Here is an 18,320-nt window from a genome sequence, read left to right on the forward strand (position 1 = left end):
CCTCCCCCGCAGGGCCTCTGCCAACCTGGATCTCCTCCCGAGTCAGGTGGGACTTATTCAGGCGGCAGCCAGCGGGCCGCTCCCAGGTCCCCTGGAAGGTCTGCAGGTGCAAGTAGTAGGCTGAGCCGTCCTTCATGTCGTGTCGGACCCAGAGCGCGGTGTCTGCTGAGCAGAAGCCAAGTGAGGAGAGAAGGCTTGGAGGCGGCGGCGGGGGCCGGCGGAGACACAGAGGGTGAGGCCGGGCCATTACCTGGGTGCTGCTTCTTTGCCATGGCTTCTTCCAGGACCCGCTGGTAGCTGTCAGCACAGTGGGGAACCACCCCTCGGAGGGCCACGGTGGGGTTCCGTAACACCCGCTCCGTCTGGGCTGCCTTGCCCTCCCTGATGGCCTGATTGATGGCGGCCACACCGAGAGCCACTGACAGGGGCATCGGGAGGGAGTGGTTGGTCCTCACCCGTTCCCCAAGTCCCTCCCCTGGGCCCTGTCCTGTCCATGGGGGAGGGATTCAAAAAAGGGGGACACAACCCCCCCATCTGATGGGAAGGGACAGGGCACATCCGAGCATGGGTGCAGACCCAGATGAACACAGCAGCATGCAGCTGTGCCTGGAGGAAAAGGCAGCAGTCGAGGAAGACTTCCTGGAGGAGGCAGCATGGGGCTGGCTGGGGCTGGGTCTAAGGACAGCCTCAGGTCTCTTGTACAGAAGCTCAAAGGCAGAATGCGGGCAGAGAACCTCAAGGCAGTTTTTTCAGAGGAGAATAAAATCCAAGAAGTGCGACACCTGCCTTCGTGTCACTCAGACAGACAAACAGACAGAGGGACCCCAGACGCTACTAGGACCCACAGAACGCCGGCGTCTGCACTGGTCCTGCCCACTTGTCCTCACAGCCAGTCTTTCCTGCCCCCCACAACCGGAGCTGACAGCGGGACCCCGAACTCCAGGTACCAGCACAGGATGGGGTGGACCTTTGGCCACTGCCTGATTTCCCGTGCTCACGCTTTGGGGCGAGCACCTGGAAGGCGTGGAGTGGGCTCTCAGCCCCTGAGACTTCCCTGCCCAGCTGCAGCTAGGAGACCTAGCGTCCAGGCCAAGCGGTGAGGCCCTGTTCTGATTCTGGCCCACCTCCCCACAGAGGTTGAAAGGGAGAGGGGCTGAGTGTGGAGCCCACACCCCTCCCCACAGCCCTCCCCTGGACTCCTGCGGGGCCCCCAGGCCCATGTACTTCTCTGCACAGCATCTGTGTCCTGGTTGGCTCTAGCCACCTCCTGGCGGATCTCTTCTAGCCAGAGCATGGCTCCGGGGTCCCCGGTCGCCTAGGAAGTCGAGATGGGAATGATGAGAGCCCGGGCCAGCCGCCCCAGGCCCCAGGCTCGGCTGCACGAGAACCAAAGTACAGGCAGGCTGCGGGAGCCCCAGGGACAGCCATGCCTGCTCCTTCCACCTGCCACATGCAGGTGTGGCCTTGTCGCTTCCCGGGGCTCCTGCCGGCTCAGAAGGTTCTTTCCCGGTCTGCTTTCAGGCTGGCCAAGCATTAGCTTGGCTGGGGTGCAGCACTCCCAGAACCCTTGGAAGCCCTCAATATCCTCCGCCTTCCGAGCAGCTCACTTCCCTGCCCCTGTGCCCCAGCCACAGCCAGGGAACGCCCACACTGGAGGCTCCCGCTTCCTGCTCCTGCTTCCCATTCCCCTGCGCCCCCATGCACACCTTCCCAGGCCGACCTTGACCCCGACCTCCACCCTGTCTGTCCACTCCTGCTCTAAACGTTTCTACCGCACCAGGCAGTGCCTGGGTTATATGCGACCACAGACTCACTCAGCCACATGGTCAGGCAGGGTTCCCCACTCCCGTGCCTCACCCAACCCCAACCCCAGACTCTGCTCCCTCCCGATGCTCCTCATTAGCAGAGGGAATTTCTAAATAGACATTTGCTCGAACACTATGTCCCAGGCAGCATTCTAAAACGCTTTCTTGGGGCGCCAGCTCCAGTCATTAAGCGTCTGCCTTCGGCTCAGGTCATGATCCCAGGGTCCTGGGATCGAGTCCTGCATCGGGATCCTTCCTCAGCAGGGAGTCTGCTTCTCCCTCTGCCCCTGCTCAGGCTCTCTCCCTCTCTTTCAAATAAATAAATAAAATCTTAAAAAAAATAAAAATAAAAGTAAAGCACTTTCTTCAGAACCCACATTTGCCAAGGGCGCCTGGGTGGCTCAGTCAGTTGAGCGACTGCCTTCGGCTCAGGTCATGATCCTGGAGTCCCGGGATCGAGTCCCGCATCGGGCTCCCTGCTCGGCGGGGAGTCTGCTTCTCCCTCTGACCCTTTCATGCTCTATCTCATTCTCTCTCTCTCAAATAAATAAATAAAATCTTTAAAAAAAAAAAAAGAACCCACATTCGCCAAGCACACAAACAACGCTCGGCAGAGAAGAGCCCAGTCCGTGTTAGCTAGAACTGCCGCATCCTGCTCCCGACAGCCCTGACCCGGAGAGAAGTTCGTTACCGGCAAACGCTTGCAGGGGAGTGAACGGTGTGAGACGCATGCAGGGCTGGCCGCCAGGACGCAAACCCAAGCAGCCAGGTCCACAGGCCTAGCCCCCAACTGCTCGGCACCGCCTGGAGCCACACAGAACCCCGCCACGCTCTCCGACGCGGGGGATTCCCCCTTCCGGAAGGTATGGAGGGCCAGGACGCGCAGTATTTTACGGATGAACAAGCAGAACTCAGAGACCTTAGGGATTTGCTGGAGGTCATGTGGTCACTAAATGTCAGCGCGGAAGTCCAGCCTGGTTGCCTGGCCACCAGGCCTGCGCTCTTGCCACCCACAAGGCCCCACCATTCTCTGCACGCTGACAACGGGAGCTCGGGGCAGGGCCCGGCCCAATGGCCACCTTCCCCCACGGCCCCTCCCTCCCTCCACCCCCAGAAGGGACAGTGTCATCAGACTGGGCTCTCCCAGGGCGCATCCTGGGCACAGCTCTACCCACAGGGGATGCTCTTCCTGCTTGGGGGACCAACCCAGCCCACTCAGACCTCACCTGGGCCTTCTGCTTCTTGGCCACCACGAGGAGGAGATGGTACCGAGGGGCGACAGGAAGGCTGACGTCGTCCAGGCCGGCCGAGGGAAGCAGGAGGGCAGACAGGGTCTTCTCGGGGCTGCCCTGGTCCAGAGCCTCGTTGATGAGGCTGACCGCGAGGACCTCTGGGAAAGAGAGATCTAGGTGGGCACTGGGCCCAGACTTACGGTAAGGGATGGGCTGCGCAGGCCCAGCTGCCTCCCCCTGCCCTGGATCCACTCACTGTCGGTCTCCTCCTGCACCTGGGCATTGACCTGGTGCACAGTGGCCTGCAGGTCGTTCCAGCTCAAGACGGCCCCGTCCAGTGCACGTCGCAGCTCCACCAGAGCATCAAAGTAACTGGCAGCAGGGGGAGGAGTGGGTGAGCAGCAGGGGCATCGTCAGCTGGGAGTGAGGGCACTTCTGAACACTGCTCGGCCTCCCGCTCATCACGTGCTCCTGGTGCTCTTTGCACCCTGTGGGTCGTTCTTTCAAAGCCCCTGTGCTGGTCTCCTCCCTGACGTCTACACGCCCGAGCCTCCCACCGCTCAGGCTGTATACCCCTATCCCGACCTCCTGGCTCGAGACACCATATCCTAATGACTCCCCAGAGTACACCTGCAGCCCACTCATGAAGACCAGCTGCCCCCTCATGCCTCCCTATGAATGCCTGAGGAGCGCCCCAGACCCGACCTGAGCTGAACCCCCGTTCAGCCTATGTCTCCCAGTCCTGCCCACTTTGGCCAACATTCACTCCAACCTCTGAGGACAAAGATCTTGGCGTCAAATCCAACCACACTCTCTCTCACAGCCCATATCCACACACAACCAGATCCCGTCAGATCCCAAACCAGACTCCCCCTCGCCACCTCCACGGCCCCCGCCCTCGGCCAAGTGTCCCTCACACTGGCCTGGAGGCTGCCTGCTTGTCCGGCCAACCTGGGAGCCCGTCCTCGCTGAGCAGCCAGTGAGCCTGGCAAACGTAGCCCGGACCGCCCCTCCGCGCTGAAGCCCCCCCAGCCCCCCGGCTTCCTTCTCGCTCACAGGGAAAGCCAAGGCCACAGCGTGGTCTCTGCTGCTCCACCCTACCACGCCCAGCACCCGTCCGACTCCAAGCCTGTGCCCCGCACGCCCCCGGGCAATCACAGAGGCTCTGAGGTCTCTCCCAAAGCCCCCTTACCAACAGGGCCTTCCCTAACCCCCAGCACATCCCCACCGTTCACCCCCTTGGCCCAGGCTGGTTTGGGCCATGGCATCCTCCCTTCTAGTCCTGCCATGTTGGCTTCTGTCTGTCCCCCTCCACTAGCAAGTCGGTTGGAGGAGAGCAGGAACTTGGTTTTGTTCACTCTGTTCCCCAGCCCCCGGGACAGTATCTGGCACCCAAGGATCCTCTAGGAAGCGCGGAACATGCAGGAAGGGGGGACGACTGAGCCCCGCTCCCAGGACGAGGCACGGGCCGGGCCAAGGAGCTGCGAACAGACCCAGAGAGGGGCCGGGCCCAGCGCAGGGCAGCGCTGAAGGCGGGTCCCCACGCAGAACCGAGTCTTGCCTCCACCGCCCTCCCTCTGGACACGGGGTTAAACCTTCCTCACCGCTGAGCGTTCTCTCCTTCCACCTGGGCCAGGCCCGTGGTGGGGTTCACCAGACTGCTCCAGAAGCTGCCGACGTCCCCGGCCTCCAGTGCCTGGTCGATCAGGACCACGGCCGACAGCATCTCCACGGCGACAAAGAGCTCCTCGTGGCTGAGCCCCTGCAACAAGGGAGCGCTGATTCCCACGGGGCTGGCAACGGGCTTGGGCCACCGCCATCCTGCCCTGAAGGCTGCCCTACATCCCAGTCTCTAACCCAAGCCCCAGTGGCCTCCTTCACTCACTGGCTAACCATACCTGATACCCGAGAGCGCTCCCCGCGTGCTCAGTGGGTAAGCGCCTCACACACAGTATCATTCGTCTTCCTATCGGGCCGGGGAGGGAGGTGCCATTAAGATTCCCCTTTCCCAGGGGAGCCCATAGTCATGGAAGTTAAACCCACACTGGGTTCCAGGGCCCACACACGACCAGTGAGCCCCGTGGGCTCCTTGCTGGTTCCTAGCACGCACCAGGAAGTGTGCAAGGCCCCGGGGGACAGAGAGGAGGACAAAGAGGCCCCTCTGTGCCACACCACACTCCCAAGGCCCTGGCCCCACTTGGTGGCCCAGGCTTCTCTTTCCAAACCCCAGCGTGAGCTGCTCCGCATGTCCGGAGCACCGTCCGGTCCCCCAGACAGGATCCCGGCAAGGAGAACCCCAGCAGCAGGGCTTACGCGCCAGGCTCACAGCTAATGCGTGCGGTGACTCTAATCCTCACAACGAGCCCATGTGCTAAATACATTACTGCTCCCGCTTCATGAACTGAGGGGCAGACCGGTCACTCACTTGCCTGAGGTCACAGGTCACAGGGCAAGGAGGCAGAGGGCTGGAAGTTACCTCCCAGCACGCGTCCCAGATGGCAGCCGCCCATGTGGAGACCGCGCCCTTCCTCAGGGCCAGGACCAGGGTCATGCTCTAAAATTCCTGCCGTGGGTCTGATTCTGCACGGGGCTCCTCTCTTCCAGGAAGCCTTCCCAGACTTACTCCCAGCTCTGCTCCCTCCATTTCCTAGTCTGAAGTCCTCCAACCCTGACATCATCCCTTCTCCCTCCCTGTGACTATCTGGACCTCGGGTGTATTCCAGCTCCCAGGAGGGCCGCCCCGCTGGCTGGACACGGGGCAGGGGGGGACACACAGAGCGGTGAGCAGCGCGGGCTTCCGTGCTTCTGCGTTCGCTCCCAGCACGGCTGGCTACAGCTGTTGGGAGCCGTGTCCGCCTCTGCATCTCACTCTCCTTGTCTCCTTGTAAAACGGAAATCTGACTTGCCCGATAACGTTCTCGCAGGGAACACTGAATGATGATTAAAGGAGTGTGTGTAGAGCAGTGCCTGCTGGCTAGGCTTTACCACTCGAAGGGTCTACCCCTGCAGGAGCTCTAGCACCGAAGACCCGCTAAGGACGGCAAGGACGGCGGCCCACGTCCCTCCCCAGGCCCGCCGAGGGTGCTCTGCACTGGGGGTGTGGCCTGGGCTCACCCCTCCCCGCTGCTGCTGGAGCACCGTCAGCTCGTGCTGGTACGCAGCCGGGGCGTGGGGGTACACTGCAGGCAGCCGGGCCTCGGGGCACGCCAGCGCCTTCACGGTAGCAGCGGCCACCCCGCTCTGGATGGCTCTGTTGATCCTGCACACGGCCTGGAGCACTGCAGGGGAGGAGGGAGAGGGCTGCACAGGCTGGGCACCCAGGGCCCGTCCCAGTCTCCTGGCTAAATTGGCAACTGCTCTTCAAAATTGTTCTGCCTTGGGGTGCATGGGTGGCCCAGTCACTTGAGCGTCTGACTCTGGGTTTCAGCTCAGGTCATGATCTCAGGGTCCTGAGATGGAGCCTTGGGTCTGTGCTCTGCAGGGGTCTGCTTGGGACTCTCTCCCTCTGCCCCTCCCCCACACCCCGCATGCTCTCTCTCAAATAAACAAATCTTTTTTTTCTTTAAGACTATAGTTTTTCTTTTTTTTAAAAGATTTTATTTATTTGACAGAGAGAGACACAGCAAGAGAGGGAACACAAGCGGGGGGAGTGGGAGAGGGAGAAGCAGGCTCTCCGCGGAGCAGGGAGCCCGATGCGGGGCTCGATCCCAGGACCCTGAGACCACGACCTGAGCCGAAGGCAGACGCTCAACGACTGAGCCACCCAGGCGCCCCTCAAATAAATAAATCTTAAAAAAAAAAAAAAAGAAAGAAAGAGGGGTGCCTGAGTGGCTCAGTCGTTAAGCGTCTGCCTTCGGCTCAGGTCATGATCCCAGGGTCCTGGGATCGAGGCCCGCATCGGGCTCCCTGCTCAGCGGGAAGCCTGCTTCTCCCTCTCCCACTCCCCCTGCTTGTGTTCCCACTCTCGCTGTGTCTCTCTCTGTCAAATAAATAAATAAAATCTTAAAAAAAAAAAAATTAAAAAAAAAAAAAAAAGAAAGAAAGCACAACTGTTCTGCCTTCTGCTAGGTTCAAAAGAAGTTTCTAAGTGCTTAGGAGGAAGAGGTGCTGGGTGGCTTTACAAGGTGCTGGAAGAAGCAACCTGTCAGGCCCAGAGATGGAGCAGCGTGGCAGGTCAGAGTGGCCGCCTGATGGAGGGGACAAGACTGGCAGGACTGTGGAGCGCAGCTGAGAAGGGTCAGTCAAGGGCTCCAGGGGCCAAATCTTGCCGACAGCACAAAGGGACAAGCAACCAGCCCCAAAGTGGAACCATTGGGCCACAAACAGCAGGAGTAAGCTTGAAGGGGCCATGGGGCATCAATGGGGTCTCGAACACCAGGGCTTGGAAAATGCCAGATCTGGGCCCTGGCGTCAAGAAGGTGGATCTACGGGGAGAAATGAGAATATGAAGACCAGTCACCCCATGTCAGCGCTGTCTTCCGTCCCCCAGAGCTCCGGCCGTCAGGGGAGCACGGAAGCAGTGGAGGCCACGCTGGACGCTGTCGCCCGCCCTCCATGGGTGACAGTGTGCAGAAACGAAACCCAGACAACCAGAGGCCCAGCGGTGGGGCAGGCCGGGGAAGAGCAGCCCATCTGGGCAGAGAAGGGAAGGGAGAACCGCAGGTCTCATCTGCCTGGCTGAGTGGATGGGACTGAAGTCTCGGCTGAAGCATGGATGGAGGAGCCCAGGAAGGCCTGCAGACGCTCCACAAAGACGTGAACAGCAGGCCTGTGCACCAGCAACGGGAGAGCCGATGACCTCAAGCGGCCAGGCCAGCACCGCAGGAAGCGCCTGCGGCTGTGACAGGCCTGGTGGCCATGGGCTCCAGCCCCACACTCAGCCTCGTCTCGCTCCTGCCGTGGGCAGGCTGACCCCCGGGAGGGACACGGTCACTAACACGCTCCTCCAATAAAGAATTATATCTGCACACAGTGTCTTTAAGGGGAACTGAGTGGGATCATGCGTTTCTCTCTCATCTGGAAAATCACTACACTGGAGAAGCCAAAGGCCTCAAGCAGGTTGAAAGCGGCCACACACAGGGGAAGTGCCCTGCAGAGAGCTACCCGCCCCAGAGCCAGCCCCGCAGGATGGACCATCTCGACCCCACGGCCTTCATGAAGCTCACTGTCCTGTGCCTCCAGGCGGCCTGGGCCGGGCAGGGAGGGGGAGAGGCCCCTGCCGGCAGCGGTCCGCACAGCCCTCTGCGGAAGCCCGCCCAGGGCCAGTGGCGGCAGTGACGGCCCGGCCAGGCCTCAGGGGAGACTTACTGGCTTGTTCCTGATCACCCTTCATGTTGGCTACAGCCACACCGGCCTGGACCTCCTCCTTTTCCAGAAGATCCAGCAGGCCCAGCTCCTGGGGAGGGGAAGGGCTGAAGCCGAGCGGAGCCCTGGGCCGTGAACCGGCTCCCAGCACCCCCTGACCACCCCGCCTCGAGCCTCTGCCTTCTTCTCACCAGGCAAGCACTGACAGCTACCCGGACAACAGAGACGCCGCATCAGGGAGGAGACGAGACCGCCGCGCTGAGGCCCCGCTCCGGCAACGGGGGAGTCTGTCACCGCCCATCGGGCTGCCCCCGGCTCCCCCCGTCAGTGTATGCCATTAGGCTTTGGGGTGATGTAATCATTCGCACATGTAGTTGGCACTGCTGAACACCAGCGGGCACCGGAGGTGATGCCCAGGCAGAGGCCCGCCCCCAGCCCTCAACCCCCCAAGCAGGGGGCAGTACCGGAGCCTGACCTGTGCTTTCTGTTCTCTGTCTGAGCTCAGCTGTTCCAAGTACCAGTCAGCAAAGTCCCTCCGGACCCCTCGCAGGGCCAGCACAGGGTCCAGAAGGGCCTCCAGCAGGGCGCCAGGGCTCTGTCTTTCTAGCGCATCATCAATAACTTCTAGAGCCCCATGGACTGCAAAAGACCAAGACTCCAGAGTGGACAACATGTGAAAGCCCAGCCCTATTCTTCCCACCGGCCCAGAGCTCCCCACCCCGCCCCAGCCCCAAACCCTCAGCAGGATCTTCGCAGCCTTCCCACAGCACCGTCCCAGACCCTCAGGACGTCCTGCCCCAAACAGGCCGATGCCTCCTCCATCCTGAGCCTTCCAGCAGCCCCTCCCACCCCCTCCCCCATCCATTCCTCACACCTCCCTCTCAAGAAGGACCCGATCCGGCTGCCCCTGGCCCCAAGAGCTGGAAGGTCTGTTCTTGCCTCTGCCCTCCCCGTGGGATCTCCATCCAAACAGAAACGCCCTCAACGGGGCCACCTCTCTAGACATGGGCAGCCATACAGCCCAGCACGTGCTGCTTCTTGACTTGGATCTTTCCCTGAGACATGAGGGCTGGCCCAAGCGAGAGCCACCCCCAAACTGCCCGATATGGGGGCTCACCCCAAGAGCACCCCAAGACCTCATGGCCCACTTCTCTCACCGTTGACGTGGTTGATGTTGCCTTGGATCTCAGCCTGAGTCAGGAAGCTATCATACACATCCCGGCTCTCTCCACCATCCTGCACCGAGAGCAAGGCCTGGGACATGGGCTCCTCCCTGTTTGTCTCTTCTCCCCCCACCCTACCCCCCACTCTGCCCCAGCCAAAGGGCAGTCTGGCCAGGATTCTGGGGAACCCAGGGCTCCAGGCCTGCCTTTGGCATCTCCTGTTGGTCTCATCCAGTCCTACGTCCCTGTCTCAGCCCACCCCGAACATCGAGGCCCCAGAACCCCCTCCTGCCTTCTCCTCTAAATCATCATTATTCTCCCCGGTGCTTTCCTCTTTCTCTACAAGAACCCACAAGTGACACTTTCCCTCAGCAACTCTGGGGCGTGGGACAGGACACACAGGAGTCCCATCCGCTGCAGGTCTTCCGGGCCACCCAGCGCTCAGCGCCCGAGTCTCCTCCTTACGCGGGTCTGGGCACTGGCGGCCTTCTCCGCCTTGGCCTGGGCCAGTAGCTCCTGGTAGATGGCCGCCAGAGGCTCTCGAAGATTCACCAGCAGGGCACTGGGATTCTGCAATGCAGCCAGGGTGTCCTCGACCACCCCTCGCTCCACGGCCTCGTTGATGGCAAGGACAGCTGCGTGGACTGGGAGGGGTGCAAAAACAAGGTCAGGAGGCCAGACAAACCCCAGACTGCTGCAGCACGGCCAGCCGCAGCCTCTCTGATGTCATTCCCTTTTCCCACCCAGGAGGCCTGGCAGCTCTGCCTACTGATGAGAGGCACCCAGAATCCATCTGAGGCCCAGAGTCCTCCCGTTCTCACTGAGCCCACCCCCGCAGGCAGAGCCCAGCCCCTACCTGCAGCCTCGTCCAGCGACAGCTCATTGGCCAGAATGCCCCCGAGCTTGCTGAAGGCAGGCAGCTGGAGGCCGTATTTGGCCAGCTCAGAGGCCATGTTGCTGAGTTCCTCGGCTGCAACAACACCACACGTGCCTTTCCTCAGGGCCAGAGCCCCCGAAACCTACCCACACAAGTGGCAGGGGGAGGAGCTAGGCTCACCTGAGAATTTCACTTTCCCATACAGATCATGTATCTGAGGGGCCAGTCCCAGCCGGAAGAGGAAGAGACTAGAAAAGAAGGGAAGGCATTGGGGCTTATTTATGTTGACGCGCTAGACAAATGGGTCTGCACGAGATGCCACTGGGACCTGGACGTGGGGACCAAGGCCCCCCGATCCACAGGGAGTGGCATTATTGGAAGTGAGCCTGAGAAAAGTGCTACAGGAGAGACAGGATGCTCAAGAGGTCGGGTGACCAGGACCCCCAGAGAAGGACGCACGGCCGTAGCAGCTGTTCAGAGATGGGGCGTCATAAGCAGAGACCCGCAGGACCAGGCACAGGGACGTGGGAAACGAAGTCAGGAGGAGGCGACGTGGCAGACACAGGGACGGTTTGGTCACTTTAAGATTTAGCCACTGGTGGGGCGCCTGGGTGGCTCAGTTGATTAAGCGACTGCCTTCGGCTCAGGTCATGATCCTGGAGTCCCAGGATCGAGTCCCGCATCGGGGTCCCTGCTCTGCAGGGAGTCTGCTCCTCCCTCTGACCCTCCCCCCTCTCATGTGCTCTCTGTCTCTCTCATTCTCTCTGTCTCAAATAAATAAATAAAATTAAAAAAAAAAAAAAAAAAAGATTTAGCCACTGGTTGCTAATGGCTGGCCGTGGGTAGAACCAGACAGCCATCACCACTCCTACTAAGTGACTTGCACGCGACACTCTTGATGGGGTCTGTTCTGATTCTTCTGTGCCCAGTCACAAGTGGAAGACCCTTCCCTGCTGCCCTTTTCTTCACCCCCATGAATCCCCCCCACACACACACATGTCCACAAACATGCACACGAGGGGCACCTGGGCAGCTCCATTGGTGAAGCGTCTGCCTTCGGCTCAGGTCGTGATCTCAGGGTCCTGGGATCGAGTCCCCAGTTGGCGGGGGGTGGGGGGGTGGGGGGCGGTTCCTGCTCAGCAGGGAGTCCGCTTCTCCCTCTCCCTCTGCCCCTCCCGCCAGCGTGCACACGCTCTCTTTCTTTCAAATAAAATCTTTAAAAACACACACATGAATCTAGACACAACTATAAAAATCTAAAGTCTCCCTCTCCTAAGAAGTGCTCCTGGTGGCCTACCCGCCCTCCTTTCTGCTCCAACATCTGTTGCCAACTGTTGGTTGCATCCACCAAGAGGAAACTGGAGGACAAAAGTTTGGGGTCTCTCACCTGAGCGCGTGGATGCAGTAGATCACCCGGGGCATGTTCTTCTTGTCGTAGATGTCTGTGGTCTCCGGGAAAAAGGTCTGGAGGGGAAGCCAGCAGGTCACTGCCATTGGAAAGTTGCAGCACCAGCCATAGAGAGAGGGGCTGAGGCACGGTCTTCCTCTCCCACCTGGGTGGGTGTGTGCCCCTTTGTTGCCTGGGGCTTCTCGGTCAGTCTCCCCAGCCATTTACAGCCGGCACATTTAGGAAGGAAGGCACCCACACACTCAGTGTTAAAGAAAGGCCCTGGGGCCACATACTGAACCAAAGCCCAGCCAAACACACAGGCAGGGCGGTTGAGGTTATAGGACGCAGGCTGTATCCTCCAGGAGAAAGAGGCCCCCCGTCCATCCTAGAGACACAGCGAGCCTGTGCCCCTCGCCTTGGACTCTCGCCGGACAGGTGGCCATGCTCCCACGGAGGCCCAACGAGGCACACGCTATCCGGGACCACGAAGGGGGCAGCGCACTCATCCCTGCCTCTAAGCCAGAGGCCTCTGAGCAGCGGGGGCCCTCGGAGGCATGGCCGTGCCCCCTGGTGACTAGTGAGGTCTAACCTCAAAACCTCTTGGCTACCTCAGATTCCTAGGAGATGTCACAGGGTTCCCGCCTCACTGAGGACAGACACCTCTGTTGCCCCTGCCTCCCACCAAGCCTTTCTTTACTGCCGCCTCCTCTCTCAGTTCCCCGGAAGAGACACACTGTAGAGTCCTAGCGTGCCCTAATGCGGCCCGTTCTCTACAATTTGCAGAGGGAACCGTGCAGATCATCCGGTCCTCCTGACAAACTGTCCGTGGATCACCATGCCCCTTTTACAGTGAAGAAACACGTAAGGTCCAAAGAGCCAGGTGACATGCAGGACGTGTGCAGCAGGGCTCCGGGGCCCAGGCTTCCGAGTCCACCCCCGGAGGACGTGGCCTGCGTGCCCTTGCTTCACGCCCTGAAACTGGCGGGAAGAAGGCGGCTAACGCGAGCCCATCTCCTGGGCCACACAGGGGTCTCGCTCACTAATGGGGACGCTGCAGCTTGGGTGGGGGAGCCTCCATCTCCCTCCACTTGCCCCCCACCCACAGAAGGAGGGGCAGCGCCATCAAAACCCTCCGATTAAGTCTGTTCAGGAGACGCAGGACGGTGAGGGCTGAAGGGTCCCAGGGGGACAAAGCATGTATGCGGGGACTGGGGGCTGGTGGAGAGCAAAGATGAACCCCGATCCTGAGGCCCAGTGTTACCGAAGGCAGGCCGACGTGGGCTATTGCAGACAGCCAAAAGTTGATGTTGTCCGTGTGCCGGAAGTGCAAGCCGGTTGCCTGAAAGGGAAGGGAAGAGATGAGAATCTATTTCTATGGTTCTCAGGGTTCCCTGTGGGCAGAGCCCAGACCACAGCTTGGAGGCCTGAGGGCAGAGGGAGCCAGAGGACACTGGCCTATTGGTTTCTCATATTCCATCCCCTGGCCCTCCAGGACAGATGGAAACCGCCAGGAATGGCTGAGCTGGCAGGACATTTAGGAAGGAAGGCACAGATGTGGGATTAACAACCCAGGAAGTGTTCCGAGGAAAGGGGAGTCCGGAGGTGAGGCGGGAAGGAGACAAGGGCTGGACCGGGCTGGCCAAGGTGCAGGGAAGGGGCAGTGGGCCCGGGAGTACCGTTATGGTGGCAAAGCCCACAAGCCTCTGAGTGTCAACTTGCTTAGAAGTCTCCTACCTGGGGCATCTCAGGGCCCACCTAGCGAGAGTCCCTTGCTGCTAAAGCCCGCACGCAGTGTCTGGCCAGGGACCCCAGCCACTCCTGTTGGCCCCGTGCAGTGATTGATAGGGCCCCCTTTCATCCTCAACTGTGTCCAGGTCTGGACAGTAAATTACACGGTCACCCTACTGCCACAGCCTTGAGGAGAAGGGGGAGTTTGAGAGGAAGCGGCTGGAAGGTAGAGACCGCCCTTCCCCACCTGGTACCGCAGCTGCTCCACATCATAGATCTTCTTCAAGGGAACCACAGCGGGCGCAAAGCAGTGGCCCAGCTTGGCCAGCAGCACTCCATTCCGGAGGCTCTCCTCCAGCTGCACCGGGGAAGGAAGCTCCTCCTTCAGGCAGGCCTCCATCCAGCTGAAAACACAAGAGCAGGACAGCGCCTACCACCCACTCCGGCCCCTGCCCCCACCCCGACAGAGGGGCCTCCTGTGGGGACGCTGCAGCTTCGGTCAGGGAGCTGTCCCTGTCGCTGTCCCTGCCCCCACTCCCGGCTCCCCTCTCTGCCCGCGGTCTGGCTGCTACCACCTGACCCCAAGCCGCCCCAGCACTGGAATGGCCAGTCCTCAGCCCCTGCTCACCCCTGGAAATCTTCCCTGACAGATCCTGAACCTGTGCATCCACGGGGAGGCCTTTACCCGCTGCACGTAGACCGTCTCTCAGTGTGGTCAGAGCACGGCTCTCACTCTGCGTGTTTTCTGAGAACCCAGGCCTGAAGGTCACGTCTACACAGCTCAGAGCCCAGCTCGGATGACAACGGGGGTCGTGGGGGCCCCCGGGGTTGATGGGAGGGAGCAGCACAAAGGGACAGAAAGGCCAGAGCCCTTGGAATCGGCGGAGCAGCTTTGCACACCATCTGCCCCCCAACCCCTCTCGGAGCCTCACTGTGTAACCTGCGAACTGAAGAGAGCGCGGCCGCACAGGGGGTGCGCGAGCTGACGAGTGGGAGCACGCCGGGGGGTGGGGGGGACACGTGAAGCAAACTGTTACTGATGGTGGCCCGGGGGGCACGGGGCCTCCAAACTTCTCCCCGCACAGACGCCTACAGGAAAGCCTCCATCCTCAGAGAGAGCCGGTCACACCTCGCTCTATGCCTTCCCGGCCACACACACCTGCTGTCCTGTCTCCCCACGCTGCCTGCTTTTCTGGAGACCGTTAAAAATATACTATGGATTACAAGGAAAGAATGAAGCATTTTATGCTGCCTTAGAGGCGGAAACACGGGGTACAGAGGAGCAAGCCGGCGGACACAAGGAAGCAGACAGACAAACCCAGAACGGAAGGCGTCTACACGGCAGACAAGCTGGTTTCTTCACCAAGTCGGTGACATAAAGAACTGCAATGGGGAGGTGGGGCTATTCTGGATTAAAGAAGATTTAAGAGACACAACAACCAAATGTAGTATGTGAGCTTTGTTAGATCCTTACTTGAATAAGCCAACTGAAAAATAGACTATTTTTCCAGACAATCAGGAAAATTTGAAAATGGCCAGGTGTTGATCTTCCAAGGATTAACGAATAACTTCTCTGGGTATTAGGATCTTCCAAGGATTAGAATAACTTCTCTGGTTATTACGTGAGCAGACGTTCATACATTTAGAGATAGGCGCTGAAGAATATAGGGGGATAGAAGGATGTGGTGCTGTCTTTGCTCACAGACGGCATGACCGTCTAGGTGGAAAATCTGAAAGAAGGCAACACAAAACCTCACACAAGGCTGTGGGACACAAGGGTAACACGCAAAAGTCAGTCACTGAACAAGTGGGATTTGGAATTACAAACACCATACGGCTTCCGTTAGCACCCCAAAAATGAAATACTTAGGTATAAATCCAACAAAATACGTACAAGATCTCTGAGGAAAACTATGAAACCCTGATGAGTAAGATCAAAGGGAAACCAAACTAAGTGGAAAGATACCCCACACTCGTGGGCGGGAAGGGTCTATGGATTCAGTGCAATCCCAAGCAGACTGCCATTTTGTGGATATCAAGATACTGATTCGAAGGTTTGTATGGAGAGCCAAAAGATCCAGAATGGCCAACACCATACTGCAGGCAGAGAACAAAGTTGGAGGACTGACAACGCCCACCTTAGCCACAGTAATCAAGAGTGTGCTTTCAGTGAAAGTTAGACCAGTGGAACAGAATGAAGAGAAACAGACCCACAGAACAACAGTCAACTGATCTTTGACGAAGGAGCAGAACAATCCAATGGAGCAGAGCGTCTCTTCAACAAATGGCGCTGAACAACCAGACATCCACATGCAAAAGAAATAAATCTAGACGTAGACTTTACACCCTTCACAGAAATCAACTCAAAATGGACCAGCTTAAAGGTAAAATGCCAAACTATAAAACTCCTAGAACACAGGGGAAAACCTAGGTGACCTTCAGTGCAGTGATGACTTTTTATTTTTTAATTTAAAGTTTATTTTTTTTTAGTAATCTCTCTGCTCAATTTGGGGCTTGAACTCATAACCCCAAGATCAAGAGTTGCACGCTCTACTGACTGAGCCAGCTGGGTGCCGCTGGCAACGACTCCCTGCCCACCCCCACCCCGGGCAATGACATTTGAGACACAAACCAAAGACAGGATCGCTGACAGAAATAAGTGAAAAGCTGGACTTAATTAAAATGAAAAATTTCTGGGGCACCTGCGTGGCTCAGTTGGCTAAGTCTCTGCCTTTGTGGGGTGCCTGGGTGGCTCAGTCGTTAAGTGTCTGCCTTGGGCTCAGGTCATGATCCCCGGGTCCTGGGATCGAGCCCCACATCGGGCTCCCTGCTCAGTGGGGAGTCTGCTTCTCCCTCTGTCCCTTGCCCACCCTGCTCATGTGCTCTCTTGCTCTCTCTCAAGTAAATAAATAAAATCTTAAAAATAAATAAATAAATGAAATTAAAAACTTCTGTTCTAGAAAAGAGAATGAGAAGACAAGACACACTCTGGGAGAAAATATTTGCAAAACATACATCTGGTAAAAGACGAGTATCTGAAATACACAAAGAATGGGGTACCTGGCTGGCTCAGTCAGTGAGGTCATGCAACTCTTGATCTCAGGGTCATGAATTTGAGCCCCACGTTGGGCGCAGAGATTACTAAAACAGACACAGACACAGACACACACACACACACACAACTCAAAACTCAACAAAAAAAGAACAAACAACTGACTAAAATATGGGCCACAGACACCTTGCCAAAGAAGATGCACAGATGGGAACTAAGCATCTGGAAAGATGCTCCCCACTATATGTCATCAGGGAAGTGCAAATGAAAGCAATGAGATTCCACCGCACACCTATTAGAATGACCGAAATCTGGACCCCTAACAACACCGGATGCTGACAAGGACATGCAGCAACAGGAGTTCTCGGTCACAGCTCCTGGGAATGCGAGATGCTGCAGCCACTTTGGAAGAAGTTTAGTGATTTCTTTCTTTTTTTTCTTTTAAGATTTTATTTATTTATTTGACAAAGAGAAGAGAGAGCAGGAACACAAGCAGGGGGAGTGGGAGAGGGAGAAGCAGGCTTCCCGCCGAGCAGGGAGCCTGATTCGGGACTCGATCCCAGGACTCTGGGACCATGACCTGAGCCGAAGGCAGACGCCCAACGACTGAGCCACCTGGGCGCCCCAGTTTAGTGATTTCTTACAAAACTAAACATATTCCTGCCGTACGATGCAGCAATCATGCTCCTTGCTAATTACCCAAAGGAGTTAAAACACATGTCCACACAAAAACCTGCACACAGATATTTACAGCAGCTTCATTCATAACTGCCAAAACTTGGAAGCAACCAAGATGTCCTTCAGTAGGTGACAGATTAATAAACTGCGGTACATCCAGACAATGGAAAATCCTCCAGCACTAAAAAGAAATGAGCTGTCGAGCCCTGAGAAGACATGGAGGAACTTCAAATGCACACAACTAAGTGAAAGAAGCCGGTCTGCAAAGGCTCGTACTGTATGATTCCAACCGTGGAGAAACTATGGAGATAGGAGAGAGGAGTGACTGCCAAGGGGTGGGATGGGGGACAAAGAGGCAGAGCATAGAGGATTTTTAGGGCAGTGAAATTACTCTAAGATACCATAATGGTGGATACATATCATTCACCATTTGTCCAAACCCACAGAATGTACACCACCAAGAGTGATCCCTAAGGTCAACCACGGACTTGGGGAGACTACGTGTCCAGGTGAGTTCATCAGTTGTAACAAATGTGCCATGCTTACGGATGTTGACAGTGGGGGCTGGAGGTACCTGGGAAATCTCTATCTTCCTCTTGTTGCTGAACCTGAAACTGTTCTAACAAAATAAAGTCTTAAAAAAAAAAAAAAAAAAAAGAACGGACTCCTCTCCTTCTGTATCGGCTAGGGGGCAGGTGCCTGGGGTGGGCAGGGTGGGAAAGCAGAAGGGGGGGACCAGAAGGGGCAGGCCCCCCGCTCACCGCTTGGCTTCCTCCAGCCGACACAGGTACTGATAGGCAACAGTCTGCCGCCTCTGCTCATCCATCTCCTCAGCTGTGAGGCGCTCATCTGAGGAGTGAAGGGGGACAAGGTCGAGGAGAGGAGCGTTAGACAAAGGGCCATGGCACCAAAGCTTCTTCTCAGCAGACTTTCTTGGGCAACTCTGCCCAGAGACCTGAAGCACCTCTCGTACATCCGTCCCCCCCTTCCTGACACCCCTGGCTCCAATCTCTGGCCTGCATCCCATAAAGCTGCCCTGGTCGGCACCCCTTAACAGGGGGCTCCCCTGTGTCAGAGGCACTCCCTCCTCT

The 18,320-nt window shown here is 58.0% G+C and overlaps 1 protein-coding gene across 1 annotated transcript in view; it reads right to left on the reverse strand.

Moving 5' to 3' along the window:
- Nucleotides 1-18,320, reverse strand: part of IQGAP3 (IQ motif containing GTPase activating protein 3) — a 36,320-nt gene that overhangs the window by 15,514 nt on the left and 2,486 nt on the right. The window contains exons 2-18 of the mRNA XM_035009872.1: nucleotides 17,991-18,078; nucleotides 13,747-13,903; nucleotides 13,033-13,110; nucleotides 11,769-11,845; nucleotides 10,562-10,629; nucleotides 10,361-10,474; nucleotides 9,970-10,148; nucleotides 9,499-9,577; nucleotides 8,817-8,980; nucleotides 8,345-8,432; nucleotides 6,152-6,315; nucleotides 4,642-4,799; nucleotides 3,294-3,409; nucleotides 3,032-3,195; nucleotides 1,225-1,315; nucleotides 251-418; nucleotides 26-165 (exon numbers count right to left, since the gene is read on the reverse strand). Coding sequence (XP_034865763.1) covers nucleotides 26-165; nucleotides 251-418; nucleotides 1,225-1,315; nucleotides 3,032-3,195; nucleotides 3,294-3,409; nucleotides 4,642-4,799; nucleotides 6,152-6,315; nucleotides 8,345-8,432; nucleotides 8,817-8,980; nucleotides 9,499-9,577; nucleotides 9,970-10,148; nucleotides 10,361-10,474; nucleotides 10,562-10,629; nucleotides 11,769-11,845; nucleotides 13,033-13,110; nucleotides 13,747-13,903; nucleotides 17,991-18,078 — 2,093 coding nt within the window. The remainder of the gene's footprint in view (nucleotides 1-25; nucleotides 166-250; nucleotides 419-1,224; nucleotides 1,316-3,031; nucleotides 3,196-3,293; nucleotides 3,410-4,641; nucleotides 4,800-6,151; nucleotides 6,316-8,344; nucleotides 8,433-8,816; nucleotides 8,981-9,498; nucleotides 9,578-9,969; nucleotides 10,149-10,360; nucleotides 10,475-10,561; nucleotides 10,630-11,768; nucleotides 11,846-13,032; nucleotides 13,111-13,746; nucleotides 13,904-17,990; nucleotides 18,079-18,320) is intronic.

The sequence above is a fragment of the Mirounga leonina genome, unplaced genomic scaffold (assembly GCF_011800145.1).
Source record: "Mirounga leonina isolate KUSES-001 unplaced genomic scaffold, KU_Mleo_1.0 Mir_154, whole genome shotgun sequence".
Taxonomy (NCBI): Eukaryota; Metazoa; Chordata; class Mammalia; order Carnivora; family Phocidae; genus Mirounga; species Mirounga leonina.